Here is a 20,658-nt window from a genome sequence, read left to right as displayed (position 1 = left end):
GGGTGGGGGGCTTTTCTCCCTCCTCTAATTCCAAGGGGCCAAAAGGGACCTGGGTCCCAGAGTAGCAGGATTTCAAGGGTAGCTGCCCAAAGGGGCTGGCTCCTATAGCCAGATGTCACCCAGGATACCAGTGCCTGAAGTCCTGGCTGCATTTAACTCTGCTTCTGTCTGTACCTGGAGGAGGTCTTGTGGCTGGTTGGGCGTACAAGCAGGATGGGGAAAAGATCACCAGGAACCAGGGATGCATAGGTTTTAAAAGCAAAGATTCCTCTGAACTGTTTGCCTTGAAGGGAACACTACTAAATCCACATAAGCTGGCTTAGTAGCAGGCTTCTTAACGCTGGATACCGGGGTTGGTTTCCCTGGTAGTCCCCCAAAGTACAATTAGGGCTACCAGTCAAGGGGACAGACTCAGGACAGCACTAGGGCTGGTGGTGGGGCCCAACTGGACAGAGCAAGGCCAGGCAAGGCCCCATGTGTAAGCGTTCCTCATCTAAAACCAGCACAGGCACCACTCAGATGGAAAAGACAGATAACATTTATTCACCTCAAAAGGGGGGTTACTCCTCATCCTCCCATCCCTGCCACCACTGAGTGCCCTCCACGGGGGGAGAGGGGTGAGGGGTGGGGGAAGAGTCTGCATGCTGGGAGCTGCTGTTAGGCTAGAGCAGCAGGGGAATATGGGGTAGGGCTGCAGTGGACAGAATACAGAGGGCAAGTCACTGAACCTCAATTTCTCCATCTAGAAAACTGTGGCAGCTGTGCAAATTGAAAAGTACGCAGCAGGCCCTCAAGCGGGGGCTTAACTGCTCATCCCTCTGGCTTGGCTGAAATGGGGCCTGGAGCCCGGTCCTCCCAGAAGACCTCGCTGAGTGGCAGCTGCTCTTTGACAATAAGTCACCATGTCTTAGTCTGCCAGGCAACAGCGCCCTGAAATGCGCATGCGCGGAGCTGTGCGGCTACAGCTGCGGTGCACTGGCGCCCTAATGTGGCCAAGACGGGTACTACCGGCTTTGTAGAGACGGACACTGGGGGAATGAAGGCTGTACTCCCTTTGATGGGGTGGTCATGTACCCCAGAGAGCCCACTGTCCGAGGGAGTGTGAGCCCGAGGGCAGGTGACAATCTGAGGGCATGACAGTCCCTCAACAGTAACAGGTCACACATGACACGTGGTTATTTGAGGTCCAGAGCAGCTGGTGAGCTCCCCAAGATCTGCCTGAGGCACTGTGTCTAACACTGTGTGTGGTAGCAGGCGCTCAACAAATGTGTGTGGAATGAAAGTGAGTGGATAAGTGTGTGAGCCATCTACATGTGCAAGAGGGGTAGAAGTGGTGGCCCAAATCAGAGGCCAGATAGTCGTAATGTGCTTCTACACTGTCTGACCTTCCAGCCAGCCTCATAAGGGCTAGTGCCTCTCTAAAGGATTCATTGCAGCCCCAGCCACTGGCAGATGGGACAGGACAGAAGGAGGCTCATCACTCCATAATGAGCCCAGCTCAGCTTCCTGCACAGGGCAGAGCAATGACACTGCAGGCCTTCTCCTGGGGCCTGGAAGCTTTGGTCAGGGCAGCCTCTCCACATTACCTCCAGCCTCACTCATAGGACAGCAGGCAGAACAGAGGTAGGGATGGAGGTGGCGGCTGGATGTCCAGCTTGGCCATGGCCCTCCCCCGAACTCCCCTTTATGCAACTTCAGTTGCCTGGAGAGTGGAAAATGGGCAAGCCAGTCAGGGCTGCCAGTTGTAGGATTTCAAGCAGGTGAGGGAGTGCGACGGGGGAGGAAGCGTGTGGGTGTGCACCCCCCACTTCCCCAGCCCCAGCCACATAGGCCAGGCTAGGGGCTGAGGCTGGGCAGGGGGTGCAGGCCAGGTTCACAGCCCACAGGTAGGGTGAAAGCCTCGCTGGGTGGAATGTGGTGGGTCATGTAGCGTTTGCCCATGAAGGAGCCAGTCCGTAGCTGCTCTAGGGCCTCCTCAGGCCACCACAGGCTGGAGCTGGACAGGGAGAGAAGGAGGAGCTATGTCTCTGCTGGGTGGAGCAGGCTGCCTGGGGTCAGGGCCTCCTCCCCACTCCTGATCCCTCCTTCTTCAGCCTCTGATCTCCCTTTCCTCCTTTCTAGAACTAGCTGGAGGTCTGTGTTCTCCAGGTGGCCACACTGACTAACCTGGTGTCACTTCACTAAAACGATGGAGGACTCACTGGAGAGAAAAGACCCAGGAGGACAAGGGCCCAGGTAGAGGACACGCTGATGGACAGGGGCAGAGCGAGGTGGTCCCTTCTCTGAATTTGTGGTCAGAGGAGCTGACTTCCCAGGGGAGAGACACTCAGGGTTGAAATTCCCTGCACAGCCCTTGTAGGGACACCTCCCAGCTCAAAGCCACAGGGTCAGGGAGGCCTTCCAGGTGCTGGGGCCAAGGAGAGGGAAGGCACGCTGGGTGAGGAACAGGCCCTTGGGGTGTCACCACTCACAAGCACACAGTGGAGGCTGCTAAGAAGACCAGGAGCAGGAGGCCGGCCAGAGAAGAGAGGATGGAGGTGATGATGATCATGTCACCACTTCGCTGTCCTGGCCATGTGTCAATGGAGGCTGGGGACTTTCCTGAACACACAGCAAGATGCTCAGAGGCTGCCCCTGGACCCTGGCAGAGTCACCTCCCCACCTGTGCTCACGCCTAAGGCCTGGCTACCTCCTGTACTCAGACAGCCTCCTGAGCCCCACCTATCTGTCAACCTCAGATGGGTATCTGTGCCTTGCCATCCTGGACCACCCATCACTTCTAGTCTCTGTCTTGCTCTTAACTTCTAGGCTATTCCCACCAATGTGCCCACCCACTGGTCCATCCATGGCAGGCAGAATGGTGGCAGACCTCAGGACTGACCATGTGACTGCCCTGCTCCTTGAAGCCTGGCATTCAAGGCCTTCAGACAACAAGGCCTCATTCCACCCCCACTCTGGTCCCAGGCATTCCCCACACTGGACACTCCGGCTTTCATGCATGCAGGTTCCTTGGCCTGGGCACTCATACTGGTTTCTTGGGGCCCTACTGAAGGAAGCCTTCCAGAACCTGTGGCCCTGACTTACTCTGGCCTCCTCCTTTTCTGCCCACAAATGGGCTGGGGCCTGGGCACCCAAATACCAGCAAACATTTGGGGTTGGACAGAGCTGGTGCTCTTGGGGGCGGAGCTGGACTTGAACACTGCCACCAGGCCCCCAGTTCTGTGGCAGCAGGGGATAGGTCAGCTGAGCATGACCTTTTTGCAGAGGGAGTCAAGCCCACGTGGGACAGACTAGAGCCAGAGCGGCCCCTCCCCAGCACTACCTTGGTGGAGAATGATGGGGTCGGACCACCTGGTCTGGGCCTGGGGTGAGCCCCTGGTATCCACAAGAAGGAACTTCACCCTGGGGAGAGGAGGAGGGATGAGCCTCAGAGCTTCAGTGCCCTGGACAGGGCACCTGCTACAGCCAGACTCCAGGCAGCGATTCTGGGCCATGCTATGGGTCTCCTTCCCCAGGTATAGGGGAGAGTGGGACACACCAGGACCAGAGAACTCTCTGAGAACTCCCTGCCAGCACACAAATCTGTCTGAACCATTACTCGCCAGATACCCTATCTGGTTTAGAGACCCTAGTTACTAAATATCATACTCAGATGCCTCAGGGTGGCTCAGCGGGGTGCATGGGCTGGGGGCCATAAGCCTCTCAGAACCGCTGGCCCCATGGAGTCTCTGAAGTCATGGAAGGCCCCCCTGTAGGGGTGAGCATCCTGGGTAAAGGCCCAGGGAGGGAGGGGTTGCGTTCAGGGCACACTCAGAGCCCAGGATCACAGTGAGGAGGTAGGCTGGCACTGAGGGTGCCAAGGGCCATGCGGAGGAGCTCGGTTGTATCTTTGCGGGGGGGTAGGAAGCTCTGGAAGGTTTCTGAGCACTGAAGGACCCAAGCAGGCTGGCACTAAAGGAAGCTGGCTCCTGTGGCTGCTAAGGATGGAGGCCAAGCCTGGGAGTGGGCCTGAGGAAGCGGGGGAAGGGAGACCTGGCAGGGTTGGGTGAGAGGGCGAGGGAGGTGCTGGCCTAGCCCACACCACACCCACCTTCCCTGTGCCCCTGCTGGCCCTCCCAGCTGGACTTGGTCTCCCTGAGGACACCTGACCTTGTCCTATGGCCTGGGCAGCCCTGATTTGGACACCAGCTCTTCTGCCCTGTCTCCACCTTGACTTCAACGAGCCACTTGGTGCTGTGCCTCAGTTTCTTCACTTGTAAAACTGGGTGGTTGTCTTCTCTCCTGCTTCCCTGCCTCAAACCCACTGACTGGGTCTCAACTCAGCACTCGGCTTAGTTTCCTGTCACATCTACTCACGGGAGGGACAGTGGGCCTGTGACTGCAGCCCTGAAGGCCCACCCCACCCCCACCTTCTCTGTGGTACCACCACTTCCTTCTGGCCCCCCTGGAAAGATTGCATTCTACCTGCCCCCTGGATGTGATGAGCACTGCTCCCCAACCCCAGAGGAAGAAACTAAGGCTGTGAAGAAGGGCCTGCTTCAGCCTACAGCCAGGATGAGGCCTGGAGGAGAGGCTATGGGGGGCAACCCTGGTCCCTGAAAGCCCTCCTCTCCTAGTACAGCCCTTGTCCCATCCCAGGTTCCAGGTGGGGTGACCCACCTCACCTGTAAGGTCCAGGGCCAGGGAGAGGGGCATTGCAGTAGGACGGCTGGTAGAGGTCTGCCAGGCAGTCAGAGTTATTGCCCACCCGCAGCACAGGGGCACCGCTGCCACCCACAGGGTCCTCGCAGGGCAGCTGGTCCAGTGACAGGGGCAGCGTCATGTAGTAGCCATTGGTCAGCAGCCTGGGGGAGGCTGGTATCTCAGCCAATGTCTGTGGGTTCTGGAAGTCCCTGGAGGCTGCAGGAAGGAGGGACAAACAGGTGGGTCTTGCAGGCAGGTGAAGCCAGGTCTTCTTTGCCACAGCCCCTGGCCCTCCATGCTACCCTTATGGAGCCCCGTTCTGATAAACTCTCACTCCAAGCCTAGTTATGGACATCACAGTGAGGGGCTGCCCAGACCCAGTACCTCTCCTCAGCCACATCCCTTGCCCCATGCCCCACACCTGCACCAGGACACACCGTTGCTGAAGGCCACCACCAGCCAGACAATGTCAGCAGCACTGGCATGCCCATCCAGCACACAACGCGGCTGCTCCAGGGAGAACGTGGTGGCCGTGACCTTCCCTTCCAGGTCCCAGGATGTTATCTGCGGCGTGTAGGGGATCAGCTCTGCAGCCATGGAGACAGGTGTGAGGGTCCTAGGGCCCACTGCCCCTAGGGCTGCCTCTCCCAATTGGAGGGCATGGGGCTCCCAGGATCCAATCACTCCAGCATGTGTCCCAACCCCTTGGGTGTGGCCTGGCACATCCAATCCCTGGACCCCAACTCACCCAGGCTCACACAGCACTGGGGCCAGACTAGTGCCACCGCAAGAAACAGCAACCGTGGGCGAGGCTTCCACTGGGGGAGCTCCATGATGGCTGCCTTCTACCACATCCACAGCCTGGGATTGTCCTGGCTGCCTCCTGCAGCACCCCTCCTCCCCAATACCTTGGGCCTGGAAGAGCTGGTTAGTCAAGCTGCCAGGCTGGCCTAGGGCTGGAAAGATCTAAAAACGTAAATACATCCCAACTCCTCCCCGCAGCCTAGCCCAGCCCACTACAGGGAGGGCTCTAGGCAGGGCTCCAGTGTGAGGCAGACCCAGGAAAACTGAGGAAGAGGCCACTGGACGCCCAGATTGCTGGCCAAGCCACCTCGGGAGTCCCATGTCTGAGTTTAGGCCCCAGCCAGCCTCTCAGCTTCCCAACCCTAGGGAGGAGGGCCGATCTGTGGAAACTTGGGCTCAGGGCCACATGCCTGAGATTCCTGTACCCCAGGTGCCAGGAGAATTCCTCTGGCCTATCCTCACTCAGGAGCAAGCCTGAAGGAGCTCCAACCTGTCCAGCTCCAGCCCCATCACAGCTCCCCTGGCCCTGCTGCCATCTTGTGCCTTGCCCTCCCTCCATGAGGCCATGTACTCCCTTGTTCCTCAGTTCCCTTGTCCCAAGAACTTAAAAGAGCCCCTGACAGCTGCCAAGACCCCCAATTACATTACTCCCTTTGGTTCTATTTTTTTTTACTAAGATATAATTCACATATCAAAGTTCATCCTTTAAAAGTATACAATTCACTGGTTTTCAGTACATTCACAAGTTGTGTGATCTTCACAACCAATTCCAGAACCTTCTCACCACCCCAAGAGAGAACAAACACAGTACTCATGAAAAAGTGACCCCTTATTTCCACCCACCCGCTGGAGAACAACTAATCGACTTTCTGCCTCTGTGGATTTGCCCGTTCTGGACATTTTACATAAACGAAATCACACAGTATGTGGGCTTCCGTTTGGTTTTTCCACTCCGCATCCTGTTTCAAGGTTCATCCATGTTGTAGCTGTATCAGTGCTTCTGATCGACATTCCATTTTGTTTATCCATTCATTGGTGGATGGACATTTGGGTATTTCCCACTTTTTGGCTATTATGAATAACGTTGCTGTGAACATTTACGATCAAGTTTTCGTATAGACATGTTTTCAGTTCTTGGATACGAACTTAGGATTAGAATTGCTTAGTCATACGGTAACTTTTTGAGAAACTGCCCATTTTCCAAAGCAGCTGCATTTTACATCCCCACCAGCAGCAGATGAGGGTTCTAATTTCTCCACATCCTCATTAAGTCGCTATTTCCCTTTATTTTTTTAAAATAATAACCATTCTAATTGGGTATGCAGTGGTATCGCTTTGTGGTTTTGATTTGCATTTCCCTGATTACACTGGGCATTTTTCATGTGCTTGCCAGCCATCTATATATCTTTTTCGGAGAAAAATCCTTTGTTTTTTAAAAGCAAAGGATTGTTGAGTCGTTGAGTTCCTTATATACCCTGGATACTAGACCCCCAACAGGCAGATGATTTGTAAACATGTTTTCCCATTCTGATTCTCACTATACTTCAATGGTGGGAACCAAGATGAAGGCAGCACTCAACTGGCACCCATCCAACTCCCATGCCCTGTGGGCCAGTGGAGCACGTCTCATCCTGGAACCAAACAGGCTGGGGGTCCAGCCAGGCCTCCCTGCTTTGGGGGCCAGTTACTATGACCTTGACCAGCTCCTCCATGAGGCTCACTGGGTACAGTGCCCAGGGTCCACAATACTTTTAGAGACCCAGGAAAACATCTTAATTTCTTTTAAAATCAGAAGGGGAAAAGAATGAACTTCTAGATAGAAGAAAATGCTCTAAAGTATATTCAGATTTATACCAACACATCATAGAACAAAATTTAAGTTTTTCTTCTTATGGAGAAAGGGGCTCGCAAAGGCAAAAGTGCCACAAGCCTACACAAAATGTGGTTGTGTCCCTCCAGCCCCAGGCTACAAGCACTGCCCCTAGGCAGAGAGCAAGTCTGGGAATATTTGATTCTCCTTCTAAGATGGTCCAGAAGAATTAGAACTTTGAGGATGGCATCAGACCAATCCTGGCCTGGATTCTAGCTCTGGCTCTACCACTAGTCGGGACCTTGGGCCAGTTACTATGCCCTTGAACCTCAATTTTCTCATCTGTAAAATGGAGACAGCAGCACTTACTTCACATGAGCAACGCTCCCCAGGACCTGAGGAAGTAATGAGATGGTGGGCTCCGAGTTGCCAGACTGCACACTGCAAGGGGAACTGGAGTGGGGAACAGGGAAGCAACACGGGCAAGTGCCATGGGCCCTCTGGCCCTCACCACAGCCTCACTTTCTTCATTTAAGACATAAGGGTTGAATGGGCAGCCCATAAGATCCCTTCCTGCTCTGATACAGCAGGACAGGTGTGCTGGCCTTCACACATCACATACACACACACACACACACACATACAGCCTCTCCACTGACAAACGCACCAGGGCCTGCCTACTTTGGCTATTGGGCATTTATTGCAAACAGAACATCTGAGGTATGAGAAGCTGATCCAGACCCATGCCTGTCCCTGGCTGGGAGTAAGGCAGTCTCTCCTCATCCCATGCCAGGCCCCCAGCACTGCAGGCCCAACACAGCCAGCTGAGGACAGACGGCCTCCATGCACTGAGGTAGCTGCATCTTAAGCCCCCACAAGTACAACTCCCCAGGCTTGCCCAATTCTAACACAGACCCAGGCCTGGAGGGGAGGAAGAAGGGGGAAAGGCAAACAGGAAAAGCCCCAACTTCCGTGGAGCACGCCCGTGCCCGCAACAAATATTCCAGCCTCCGAGGAAAGGCACCTTCTCACTTGCCCATCCTAGGAGCAGCCCAGCCAGCAGTAAGTGTAGGGGGCTGGCTGCCAGGCTGGGTGGTCACTACTGCTCCAGGCAGTCCTCGGTCACCCCCTGAGCGGCCAGCTCAGCCAGCACATTCTGCAGGTAGTTGGGGTCAGGGTAGCCATGGCCTGTCACATTGCGGTCCATCTCTGTCTTGTGGTGGATCTCGTTCCACACCACTGTGTCAGTCTCGCCTGTGGTGCTAGATGTCCCCACTGTGAAGATAAGTCGCCTCTTCCAGGCCACCTTTAGCAGCTCCAGGACCTGCCCCAGAAGGAAGAGGAGAGGTGGAGGGAGAGAAGGAAGGGTGATCAGGTGCTGGCCTGTGCTTCAGTTTTTCACCCTGGGGCAAGAGTGTCCAGGCGACAGGGTGGGAGCATCCACTACTCTATCCCCTGGTCCTTAATCTGTCCCAGTGATGAGGACGGGAGTACTAACCACACACCAGCGTCAGCTGTGGGTTGTGCCATGTGGCATGCTAAGCCCTTGGTGCATTTGACATTGGCAGGGCTCCTAGGTGCTGGGACCTTTTTCCTCTCCATTTCATTCCACTGTCTGTGATGTCATCCATAGTCCTGGGGCATGAAGTCTCACCTGTGGGGGTTCCTAGCTTCTGGCTCCAGCCCTGACGCCCCTGAAATTCCAACTGCTGATCTGACAGTCCAATGAGACATCACAATGGGCACCTCCACACTCAAGTCTTGGCCCCACCCCGCAGCCAGTCCTCCCACTTCAGAGCTGCCATCCATTCAGCCCTCAAACCTGGAGCCATCCTGATTCTTCCCTACTTCCAAGTACATCTTGGATGGATGAGCTCCATTCTCTTCTCACTGAATCCAAGTGTCCTTGCTCTATCCCATTCATGCTGCTCTCCACACTTGGCTACCTGGAATCCATCCTCTCACAGCACCAGAGGAAGCTTCTCAAGCCTAAAATCTGCAGCTTTGACTCTTCTGCTGACATGCCTTCACTTCACAGCATCACACAATGCTTGGAATATAGCCCAATTCCTATGGCTGGCCTGGAGGGCACCCCGACCCACCTCACTCCCCCTCACTCACTTGGTTCTCCCTCAGGCTCCTCACATTTTCCAAGCCTGTTCCCATCTCAAAGCTGCCATACTGGCTGTTCTGTCTGCCTCTCCCATGCGCAAGTAAAGTCCCAACTCAGGTCTCAGTGCAGAGTCATAACCTGGCCCAATAGGCTGTTAGAAGAGATGGCTACTCTTCCCCACGAGAGCCCTTGTAAAGTCCGGTCATCTCTCCCTGTACTCCTGGCACGCTGAAGATGCCTGATGCCTAACCCACAGCAGGGTCCCCAGGAAGGAGTGGCCCACACCTCAGCCAGCCCCGGGTCAAGTCCCCCTCCTCCTGTTGCAGTAAGGTGCGTAGAGGTAGAGATGAGTGTGGCCACCAGGCCTCCCACTGCCAGACCGGGCCCTCCTCACCCCACCCACCTTGCACTGGCACCAGCAGGTGCCAGTGGCAGCAGGAACATTACCTTTCGGCCCTGGGCATTGTCTGGAAGGTAGCACTGGCGGGGAAACCCTCTGGCGGTGAATGGCTTCCCAGGGTTGGGGTGCTCAGGGCCCTGCAGGGGAAACACAGAGGAGTGGGGGTGCCCTGAAAGGTGCACAGGACACAGAGGCCCAGCTTTGCCCCTTCGCCCTCCCAGCCAGAGCTATTCCTGTGCTCAAGTAACTAAATTGCTGTTTCAAATCCTGCCCCTCGAAGATCCAACATTAATGTGTCCTTCCACCCACGAGCACCCTCCCTGAGTACGTGCCACTCGACCTGGCATCAGACACTCCTGCTAACTTTATTTCCCTGGTAACACTGGAATCCCTCAGAGGTTGGAACAGAGGCTCCTACTTCCTCGGCGAACCTCTGGGCACTGGCCTCTCTGGGCTGGACGGCAAGGCCGGTCAGCCTTCAGGACGCCCTCACTCCAGCACACAGGCCCCTCCACTCCTCACTTTAAAAGTGGCTGGAGCAGGGCCGTGAGACAATGGCAGTAGCCTGGACAGGAGGGCAGGGGCTGGAATGGCAGACAACCCTTGCTCCTGCCCTCTGCCACACAGTGACATACCATGTACGGCTCCAAGTTCCCCTCCTGCCCTGTGGTTCTATCCTTGTCTGGAATGTTTTTAAATTTCACTCTGAGCCAAGGAGAAGTGGAGGGATATGAAGGAAGAGCATGTGATTAAACAAAACACATCTACCATCTATGGTAGATGGATGGGCCCCATCGGGTTCCAGGTAATCTTCTCCTACTGCCCCAGGCTCTGAGATCAACGCTGGCCCAAAGAAGGCCTAAGGGGCCAGTGCTCCTGTCTGGGTCTCCACTGGGACCCTGGGATCTTCTGCTGGGGTTCCTGCCTTATTCCCAACATCCAGACCCAGCCCTGTCCCTCCAAACCCAGGCCTGACCTAGCAACTGAGCTGGTCTCTCAATTAGTCTTCACTGTTGGCACCTCCCCGCCCCATGCCCTGCCTCCATGCAGGAGGGTTCCTGCCCATGGGCTCACCAGTTATCCAGCCCCTCAACACGAATGTTCTTCCTGTTTATACATTTGGCCTTCTATCCAGCACAAGTCCAGATAAGATGTCTCTTCTACCTCTAGGAAGCCCTCCCTATTTCAGGAAAGGGCTGTGGGCCATCTCTGTTTCCACAGCCCAAAGAGCTTGCTATAACCCTCAGCGCTAGTGCCTCCTGGTTCCTGGGAGCCTGAGTCTGGCAAGCTCGGGCATCCTCACAGTGACCAGGGGGCAGACTGCTGGGAGAGGGACAGCGTCCACAAAAATCCAAAGAGGCTCCTCTGGTGCTAGGGCCCCCTTACCTGAATGCCGTGAGGAATGTTGTAAACTATGAGTATTGTCCCGCAGTCCTCGTGGCCAGGGAGGGACACCTGAAACCTGAACACCTCCATCTTCCCCCGGGGCTGGGTCCCAGTTTTCTCTCCATAGATGGTTTTGCAGGAAGGACACTGCAAACTTCCATCCTGAGACAAGGCAGAATGCCACATACTGAGTTGGCAGCCCTGAGAGAGCACCAAGGGACAGCCACCCACTGTCTAGACAGGAAGGAGGCCCACAAGGGGAAAGGTCAGTTTCTGCCACACAACAGGCAGGTTGTGGGCAGATGGCCCCAACTCCCAGGCAGCCCCCTGGCACAGAAACTTGATACCAACAGCTTCCTTGGAAAGGCAAGTTTTGTACCAGAAACTTGTTATACAATTTATTAAAGGGGGCAAATATCCAGGAGACTGGCATCAGGTAGGAAAATTAAGTTTATGAGCAGAAGTCCCCACGGTCTAAACACATTTAAAATCAAACGAGAAACCCTATGACTGATCAACTTTTGGTGTCAGTGCCCTGGCTGGTACAGGATGCGTCAGGATACTGTGGAGAGAAGCCAAGCAAAGCCTGCAGGTCTGCCATGTGACTCAGTTCTCTCTGTCCTCCCAACCTCTCTCTGTTTTGGCTAAACTCCACTGAAGCACAGCCAGGCATCACGAGGTGCCACCCCCAGCCCCCGGGTGCTGACCCTCATCCTGCTGCAGGGCAGGGGCTGTCTACGAGAACACCTCGGGTCTTTCATAGGACAGCTACAGTCACCTGCTCATGCAGCATGACCAGATGGATCACCCCTGGTGCCCACCCCAGACCAGCATGTGGGCACCTTGTTCCCATTGCAGTACATGGCCAGCAGGCAGAGCAGGTGGAAGGCATGGCTGCACTTAGAGAGGCAGCCCACAGCCACTGGCCCGATGGTCTTGCTGTCAGTCACGTCACTGTAGCCAGACACCACAGACAGTTTCTCCATACAGATGATGCAGTCCTGAAGGGGAACCAAACACAGGGCACACTCACCAAAAGCGACATTGCACCCAAAGAGGTAAATCTCATAGGAAAAGGCCTTCATCTGCTGAAATGCCAGAGTTACAGTCTAAGTCAATTCAACAATCGTTTGTTCCTGAGGCTGGAACACAGATGAGTCACTGGGATCTGTGCCCTCAGGGGGCTCACCATAGTAGGAGGGATGACAGGCAGCACTGAGCCCAGGGGCCAGTGCACTAACATAAGCACAGGACAACAGCTAGATAGAGAGGAAAAAACAGGAGAGGCCCTCCAAGCTGGGTTTACAAGATAAAAGAGAACTTCTCAGACAGACGAGCGTGGGAACGGGCATTCCAGGTAGAGAGAAAAGATGATGCAAAACATGAACCAGCATACAGTTTGGGAGGGACAGTGACACCTACAGGGGACAGGAGAGATGAACAGGGTTAGGAATGAGACAAGCTAGGGAGAGGAGCAGGTCCTGGAAGCTTCTGATGGGCATGCTCAGGAGTTGGGGCTTGTCTTACACATCAAGGCTCCGAGGGGTTTTAAGCAGGGGGTACTGCCATGATCACAGCTGCATGTCAGTTGTGTAGACGGCAGCTTAGAGGGAGGAGGCCGGGGGAAAAGCAGCCCAGTTGTGGCCAATGAGCACAAGAGCAAAGCAAAAGACAAATTGAGCGCTGTGAAGTAGGAGTACAATGTCCTGGAGAGGATGCCCTTCAGGCTCTGTCTAAAACCTTTACCAACCAGCAACCAGATGTTTCTTACATACTCGACTTGTAGGAGAAACAGGCCAGTGAAGAGTCCTCAGTTATCAACTGGGAAGACTGACATTTAACCCACCTCCTCCAGATTTTCCATTCAAATAAGAGAAAAGTGGCACTTGTAGCCCCCAAAACATGGCTCAGCTGATACGTTCGGGTCCTACCGAAGCTGTGACAGAAGTCCGGCAGGCCCTATTAATTACAGGAACCCTGACCTGTGCTCCTAACAGCCAGAGAGGCAGGACTGCTACCCGGACAGGGCTACTTCCCTTCCATACCAGCGTCAGCCCTCGGGCAGTGGGGCAGGCTCTCCCACCCACTGTCTCTAGGACTCCTAGCCTCCCGGATGGCACAGGGCTATACACTTGTTTGCGGCAAAGCGAAGATCACAATCCAAATATCAGAAGCCATAGCTGCCACACCTTGGTAAGGCCTGCCTCCTACCGGAGGCTTGGAGATTAAACCCAAGTGCCCAGAGCATGGCACTGGCACCCTGAGGAACCTGGAGAAGTGCCCTTCCAGCAGACACCAGGGTCCTTCTCATTTGTAGCTGCCCCTTGTTTCCAAATAAAACTAAAAGAGCATGGCTCCCATGACACCTACCTCATCTGGGGCTGTTTTCAGCTCTTCGGTATAGTTTCTTATCACTTGTTCTGGCTCTGGCTTTGGAGTCCCTCCTAGAAGAAAGCAGAACATCAGCAGTGTCCCAAGGGGTACGAACTGGAGACACTGAAACCAGAGAGAAAGGAAAGCAAGGGAGAGGTCCAAGCTGCCAGGAGGTATGTTAGAGGGGCTGAGACAGGAAAGTTAGCATGCAAGAGAGGAGAGACCTGGAGCAAGGCTGGCTGAGCCCTATCCAGGCCCACCCACAGGAGGCCCAGACCCAGGAGCCCTGGAGGTGGTGGAAGAGGGGCAGAGGCAGCAGCCAGTCACAGCCCTCAGATCCTTTGCATATTCAGTCAGGAAACAGGACTCAGGCTCCCCAGAGGACATACGGAAGAGTCAAATAGCGGCTTCTAGAACAAACTGCTCTGGAGCATGTGCTGGCAGTGCTGCTTCACTCCAATTTCACTAATCTTGTAAGAAAGTCTTAGTAAGAGAAGTTTTATGAGTCAAGTATATAGCGGATGCCTACTCCGTGTGGGTGTCTGTGCACGCTGACTACAGACAATGGCCACACTGACACTGTCACAAGTTGCAAAGTCTTCTGGAGCCTGTCCCTGGACCGTGGGATCTCACAGTGACACACACTTGGTTCTTAAGCTCAGCGACTCTGGGAAGTGGCTAACAAGCAGCAGGAAGGGAGCCCTGGACACCCCACTCCTCTCAAAACCTCCCGCTTATCCGTGGACCCTGCACCAACAGGCTTCATCCAAGGATAAGACACTCCCCCAGCTAGCAAGAGGGGCGAGGATTAGTCCAGACAGAGGCAGAAGCAGAATCACAGAGAAAATGGCAGCAAAGCTCGAGTGAGAGCAAAAAAAGGGGTCAAGGAGACCAGTGCAGTGTGGGATAGAGACCCTGCAGGGCTTCTCGTCCTGCCTTGAGGTCACTGGGGAGTTCCTGATCCTAGCCTCCAAGACCAAGGAGCTCTGGTTTGAACCCAAGCTCATGGCCATCAGCCTGTAGGTGCAAAGACTTATAAGCCTGAGGGTTCCAAAATTGCACTCCCTCTTGACCAAAGAAGGCCAGGTGATAGTTTTGAGGGGAGCAGAGAGGCTAGGACCAGGCAACATCAGGTTTGATTCTGGCTCTTGTGCTGGGACCAAATCATGTCACCTCTGAGTCTCGGCTACCTATCTATCTAACAAGTGGAGACCTAATATCAACCAAAGCTGTGATAACTGTAAAGGCATTAGCTGCTATTACTAGAAAGGTAGCTATAGGCAAAGGAACACCATACCTCTACACACATCCACACCCACACAAACACCCACATACAGGCGCATGTACACATACAGACTTCTAGGACCCTGACTCCGGTTGCTGTGGTGAGAAAGCGAGGCCAAAGCACAATGACCATAGGTACTGGATGGCTGGTAGTTGGGACTCTACTCAGATTGAGGGGAGGAGCCTCTCAGAAAAGTCTGGTGGCTACAAGCTAGTCCCCAAATGAACCCAGGACCCCATCAACAGGACTAGCCTCTGGCTCACCTCTAGTAAGGCCTGGCTTAGCCTCACATTCCCGCAACCTGCCCTCACCCAAGTGGCCTTTCAGAACTGAAGGTAGCTTTCCATGAGCCACATTTCTCCAAGGGGGCAACCAGATGACCATCAACCCTATGAAAGGGCCACCCTAGCCCGGGAAGGCCAGAGGGTCTGCTGAGAGCCTGTGTTCTTTCCAAGCAAACCTGAATGCCTCAGGAAGCTGCCAGCCGGCCCCTGCCCACAGACCTGTCTCTACCTCCAAGGCAGAGCAAGAACTGGAACAGGGTCAGGAGCTCTAAGCCTGCCCTTGCTGCTGGAGGTGAAGGTAGAAGTGAGGTGGGGGCTGGGTAGGTAAAGCCCTCCCCGTCCCTGGGCCTTTTTTCCTACCCTGTGGGTTGGGAGTTAGACAAATGGTAGACATGATCAGGGCAGCCACCCTTACTATGTGCCAGATGCTTCATGTATGTACTTTCTATTCCTTTCACAACCAATCTTCTAAGTAGGAGGCGTCTGCTCACGAACGAAGACACTTGTGTGAGATCACGAAGCTAGTGAGCACTGGAGCGGAGAGTAAAACCCAGTACTAGCTGAGCCAGGGCCGTGATCCCTGCTCACTACACCATCCTGAAGGTCACTGGTCTTTCAACAGTCTATGCTCCTCTGGTCCCATGATGTAGCCAGAGCCACAATCAGCTTTAGAAATGGCAGGTTTAGAACATACTACCCATAACCCCTCCACACAAGTCTTGTTAAAACTCACAAAACCTTTCACGGTTCTGAAACCCTTTCTTACCCCGCCAGATGATGGGCAGAGCAGTGGTCATCAGGGGAGCCCTCTGAAGTAGCTCCACCAGGGGGCCAGAGAGTGCTGGGAGTCTTTCTTGAGACACACACTGGCCCCAGTGGAAGGGGCAGAGTTGTCCTTCATCCTGAGCCAGGCCTCACCCCACACCATGTTTACAAAGTCACAGAGTCCTCAAGAACAGATTCCTTCCACTCCAACTGTGCCAGAGAGACAGGACCTGACTATGGCACTGCAGGGGAAAGTAGATTCCTGGGGACCACCTCTGCTGCCGAGGGCAGGGAGGACCACGGAGCCCATGCCCCGGCGGGGTGAAGGAAGCAGAGAAGGGCCATGGGAACCAGAGAAGAGCAATCAATGCAGGAGAGTCAGAGGCAGCAAGACTCAGGCGGCTGAGCAGAGGCCAGAGAGTATTTGTGAGCAGAAACTACCTTTCATGGACATTTTCCTCAATCTCTTAACTGAGCTGTGACTTTTAGAGGCCAGACAGGAGGCGGAAGGGCTGGCGGGCTGGGGTGCGTGGCTAAGACACACAGGGAGTCCGATGGCTGACATCAAAACACTCGTCATGCCTACACGGGGTGCGAGATCAGACATGCAGAGAGGGGAGAAATGTTAGGAGGAGTCATTTGGCACGTGATGTCCACAAACCCGAGCTGAGTCCAGGTGGCACTGTGAAGGGCCATCAGGATCCACTGATCTCCCCAGGGAATCTGGCTACCAGGGCCTACTTGGGCTGGTAGGGCTAAGCTCCAGGCCAGGAATAGTGAGATGCCTGGCTCATCAGAGCCCTGGCCCCAAGTTCCACAGGTGTCTGTACAAACAACCGATCAGCCTGCACCCAGAGTATGCAGGGGGGCAAGGCCATTTGCTTCAGGAGGACAGAGAACAGAATGCCACCCCAAGAAGCCTCTCGAGCATTTCTAGGTGGCATCTCTCCATGCCAGGCACAAGGAAAGAGAGAAAGGCAACATGGAAAGATGCAGCCCAACCACGGAAACATGGACGGGCTTTTGAGCTCACAGTCCTCTTCTCTTTGTGTTTCCCCTGCATGCCTCCTTGATTCCAGGTTAATCCTGCCACAGTGGGGTGCTGTCTGCTTTCAATGCCCCATCCAGCCTGTCTAGGTGGCTTCAGTGCCATCACTGGGGTGGGCAATCAGGAATGCTGGGATGCAGGCCTGCACACAACTGAGGCATCCCCATGGCCCATGTGACCACTCCTCTGATACAGCAAAGGTTCCAGGCTGTGGCTTCTTTCTCTGGTACCCTCAGCCGAGGCTTTAACAGACCCTCTGCTCTGGGTGGTAGCCCGGTGGGTATGCCCACAGGGGGAGGGAGCCGCAACAGGCAGCCCTGCTAAGATGGACTGTCCATTCTTGTCATACTTCCCAATGCCTGTAGGGAGAGGCCTCATTCCTCAGCCAAGCACTCCACTTATCCTAGCTGACCCTCACCCCACACTGCTCCCTTCACTCTCCCTGAGGACCAAACACTTTCTGGAACACAGCATGTCCTCCTGTCGAGTCTCTCTCTATTCCTGCCACACTCTCAGCCTGTCCACACTGTCCACAGGACCACCTTTCCAATCCCCCTTTGTCCTCAGTCTGACTAAAAAGCACCCCTTCCCCAGGGGAAGGGAGCTCTGGGCTTCTGGGCACATCCCTGAGGGTGGCTTTCAGGGTGCTCAGAGTCCGGCTCGGGGGCTGGGCACAACAGGAGGCTTGGGGTAGGATGTAGAGAACCTGGCCCTGCTGGGCCCCATTCCCCACCCAGGCCAGGCAGACAGTACTGCTTGCCCCAGAGGCAATTTAGAGGCATGAGGGGACACCTGGCCTCAGGATCAATCAGGTCAACCACTGTGGCCTCTACCAGAAGAACAAAAGCTCTCGATGTGGCATGTGCGCCTAGTCAGGGACAGAAGCAGAGGCCAGCCAGCAGCCTGGACAGCACAGCCAAGGCAGGCAAGGTGCATTGTGGTGGCCACTCAGCAGGAGACCCCGAAGTACACATGAGAAGACCAAGGTTAGACCCTGGGCTCCTGCTCATCAGGTAATGCCATGCCACCAGTGTCCCAAGGTTTGTTCCTGGGCTCAAATGTGGGTTTCCTTGGGAACTGTTGGGCAGACTGGTTGACAAGCAGACACAAGAAGTAGAAGATGGAGAGAACACTAGGGCTTGGTACTGACCATGACTTCTTCTCCCAACTAGACCGCTCCTCAAGCATTACTTCAGCACGCAGCCCTTCCTTGACCACCCCATCTAAAAGGGCTATGTTTTTCCCCAACTCTGTCTCCTTTATTCTGCTTAGCATTCTCACCACATAAGGGGACTCATTTCTCCGTTTTTGTGACTGTCTTCCCCCTCACTGAGCACCTGGGGCAGGGCCTGGTCACAGGGATGCACAGTACCTGTCTACTGGGGAATGAAGACACCCCTGGGACCACCATCACCAGCATTCAAGAGGCCAGCATGAACAATGCTCTTGCCCTTTTCAATGCAGAACCCATTCCTTCAAGTCACAGACACAGCTCTGCACTTAACCTGCAGAGCAGCAGCCCCTGCTCAGAAGTCTACTTTCTTGTGAAAAAGTGTGAAAATCACCCACACCCCACACTTCACAGAAGCAGGACAGAATGGTGGAGGGACACCAAGAGTGGACTATCGTATCTTCCTCAACAGCAAGGGCTCAAGACAGCTCCCTAAACTCCTAACATTCCCAAATAACTATAATTGCTCAGACAGCCACATCTTTTCCTCTGCTCATCAGAGAGGATTCCCAATTGATCTGTCAGAGCCTCCAGAAATTGCAGTCCCTGTACACAAGTTGATGTACTAATACCCGCTTTCTGATGCCAAGGGTCAGTCTTTCATCCAGTGACCAGGACTCGGGTCTAAGCTTATCCTCTTCCAGCTCTGGCCTTACCATGTTGGGTTCAAGTCCAGCACCACCCTGGCTCCCCAGCTGACAGATCTTGGACAAGCTGCAGCAGCATAAAATGCAGACACTACTCCTTGCTCACAAGGTGGGAACCTGGCCCCAGCATGGCGGGCCCATTCCACCCCTCTTCTCTAAAAGAGAGGGCCGGACCATGCCACAGACAGTGCAGCTGTCACCTGAGGCACTCTGGGCCTGACCTCCTGCAGAGGAGTACACAGTTCTTCCAACAGCATGACCAACTATTTGTAAACTTACCTGCAAAACCCTGTGCCCAAACGCTCACCTCACTGTAGCTGTGCCTGAATCCATAGTCCCAAATCCATAAACACAGCCCAGGCTGAGAGAACACTCTCCAGACTCTGCTTCCCAAGGGCTGGCCCAGGATCTCTTGTTCCCTAGAGCTTTAGACAATGGTCCCACCAACAGGCACAAGCCAGAGCCTTGCATTCAGGGGAGGCAGCGTCTAGCCATGAGCTCCCACCTCTACTTCTTTCTAGCTGGGACCAAGTTCTTGAATCTTTGGAGTCTGTTTAACCCAATGAGTAAAATGGAGGCTAAAATGCCCGCCTACCTCAAGGATTGCTCTGAGAGCCAAGGTGACAGGGGACAGTGGAGACAGTGAGGATAGTTCTTGGTACTTTCGCTGTAGCATCTCTGCCTCAAGCATTTTTGCCACAAACATTCTGCTGCATAACTAATTGACCATAAGGCAATTTTTCTGCCGTAAAAAAAGGACAAAAATTATGACAAACAAAAGAGGGATATTAAAAATGAAAAAATTAAAAGAACTTTTTGTGAAATATAAAAATTCGATTATCTTCAAAATGTGTGTAGATTCATGACAATACTGTACAAAACCTGATTTTATTTTGTGGACTGTACATAAGCACTTGTCATTGTTCTATGGGAAATATGGATTCAACTCTATTTCTCTCCTCCCAACGTAGCATGTTTCAAAATAAGAAACCAACTAACTCTTGGGGCAAATCATTGTCATCTGGAAGAAATATTAACTATTATAACCACTACTATTATTTAACTATTTTCTCCACCAATTCATTAATGGAGAAACAAAACCAAATGGATCAAAAACAAAGAAAACAAAACAAAACCCTGCTAAAAAGAAACAAAAAAGTCAGTTATTTTACCCTTTTTATGGTGAAACTGTCTTATAGACAGTTATATGGCAAAAATGTCTGCAGCAAAGATGCTATAGCGAAAATAATGGACACGACTGAGGACAATCTGGGACACAGCCTGGGAAGGTCCTCAGCTTCAAGAGCAGAAGGCAGCAAGAGCTAATCAATACCCAGACCACTTGGAGAGGTTACTATAACATATGTGTTAAAGCCTTAGCACTTACAGAGCAGAATGGAACTGGGCCATGTACAGACCGGGCCTGTTCACCCTGACCTTTCTCCAGCAAGACCACTGCCATACACATGCACACGTGTGTACATACATGCACTCACATGCGGGCGAACATGAACGAACACACAGAGGTCTAACTCACCTATGGCATCTGATATTATAAGAAGACCTAAACTGGGAAGGAGCTTTCTAGTCACCACTTCTTTGCTCACTTTTCTCTCTGCCCCAGCAGAGGGTTGATGGCTGAGCAGCTAAAGCAGGTGGCCAGAGGGCCTGCAGGGCAGGATCTCCCTTCCTGGGGCTTTCTGGGCCCCACTCTCTCATTTTCTATCATCTCTCTGACTGGTCCTTCCATTTCTTTTAAGGGCTCTTCTTCCCAGTGTCCCACCTGCCATCTCTAAGCTCACACACTCCTCGGGGGGGGGGGGGGGGGG

At 53.9% G+C, this 20,658-nt stretch overlaps 2 protein-coding genes across 12 annotated transcripts in view; both read right to left on the bottom strand.

Annotated features, from left to right (window-relative positions):
- Positions 1 to 855: 855 nt before the first annotated feature.
- Positions 856 to 5,516, bottom strand: UPK3B (uroplakin 3B). The gene is made up of 6 exons (XM_006918573.3): positions 5,432 to 5,516; positions 5,121 to 5,270; positions 4,665 to 4,899; positions 3,323 to 3,402; positions 2,472 to 2,601; positions 856 to 1,996 (listed from the first exon to the last, which is right to left on the bottom strand). Exons 1-6 carry the CDS (start codon positions 5,514 to 5,516, stop codon positions 1,837 to 1,839), a joined length of 840 nt encoding a protein of 279 aa, XP_006918635.1. The 3' UTR covers positions 856 to 1,836.
- A 623-nt stretch (positions 5,517 to 6,139) lies between these two features.
- DTX2 (deltex E3 ubiquitin ligase 2) overlaps positions 6,140 to 20,658 on the bottom strand; it is a 36,246-nt gene continuing 21,727 nt past the window's right edge. For 10 of the 11 annotated variants that reach the window (XM_015594685.2, XM_015594686.2, XM_025051524.1 and 7 more), the window contains 6 exons: positions 16,345 to 16,485; positions 13,567 to 13,640; positions 12,039 to 12,197; positions 11,197 to 11,358; positions 9,858 to 9,947; positions 6,140 to 8,621 (listed from right to left, as the gene is read on the bottom strand). In XM_015594685.2, the coding sequence (XP_015450171.1) occupies positions 8,397 to 8,621; positions 9,858 to 9,947; positions 11,197 to 11,358; positions 12,039 to 12,197; positions 13,567 to 13,640; positions 16,345 to 16,485 (851 nt within the window). In that variant the 3' untranslated portion in view covers positions 6,140 to 8,396. The remainder of the gene's footprint in view (positions 8,622 to 9,857; positions 9,948 to 11,196; positions 11,359 to 12,038; positions 12,198 to 13,566; positions 13,641 to 16,344; positions 16,486 to 20,658) is intronic. The other variant, XM_006918572.3, reaches the window with a different exon arrangement.

Source organism: Pteropus alecto, unplaced genomic scaffold, assembly GCF_000325575.1.
Source record: "Pteropus alecto unplaced genomic scaffold, ASM32557v1 scaffold68, whole genome shotgun sequence".
NCBI lineage: Eukaryota > Metazoa > Chordata > Mammalia > Chiroptera > Pteropodidae > Pteropus > Pteropus alecto.
The sequence above is the reverse complement of the archived record's forward strand: the minus strand, read 5'-3'. Positions and strand labels throughout refer to the sequence as shown.

Bases quoted from the DNA above. Each gene is read 5' to 3' on its own strand.
- UPK3B (XM_006918573.3), bottom strand. From the start codon at position 5,516: ATGGAGCTCCCCCAGTGGAAGCCTCGCCCACGGTTGCTGTTTCTTGCG. The intron at 3,403-4,664 runs GTGAGGTGGGTC...TCCTCTCCCCAG, and splicing joins CCTGGCCCTGGACCTTACAG to GGTGAAGTTCCTTCTTGTGG. The intron at 1,997-2,471 runs GTGAGTGGTGAC...CTCCCTGTCCAG, and splicing joins GCAGCCTCCACTGTGTGCTT to CTCCAGCCTGTGGTGGCCTG.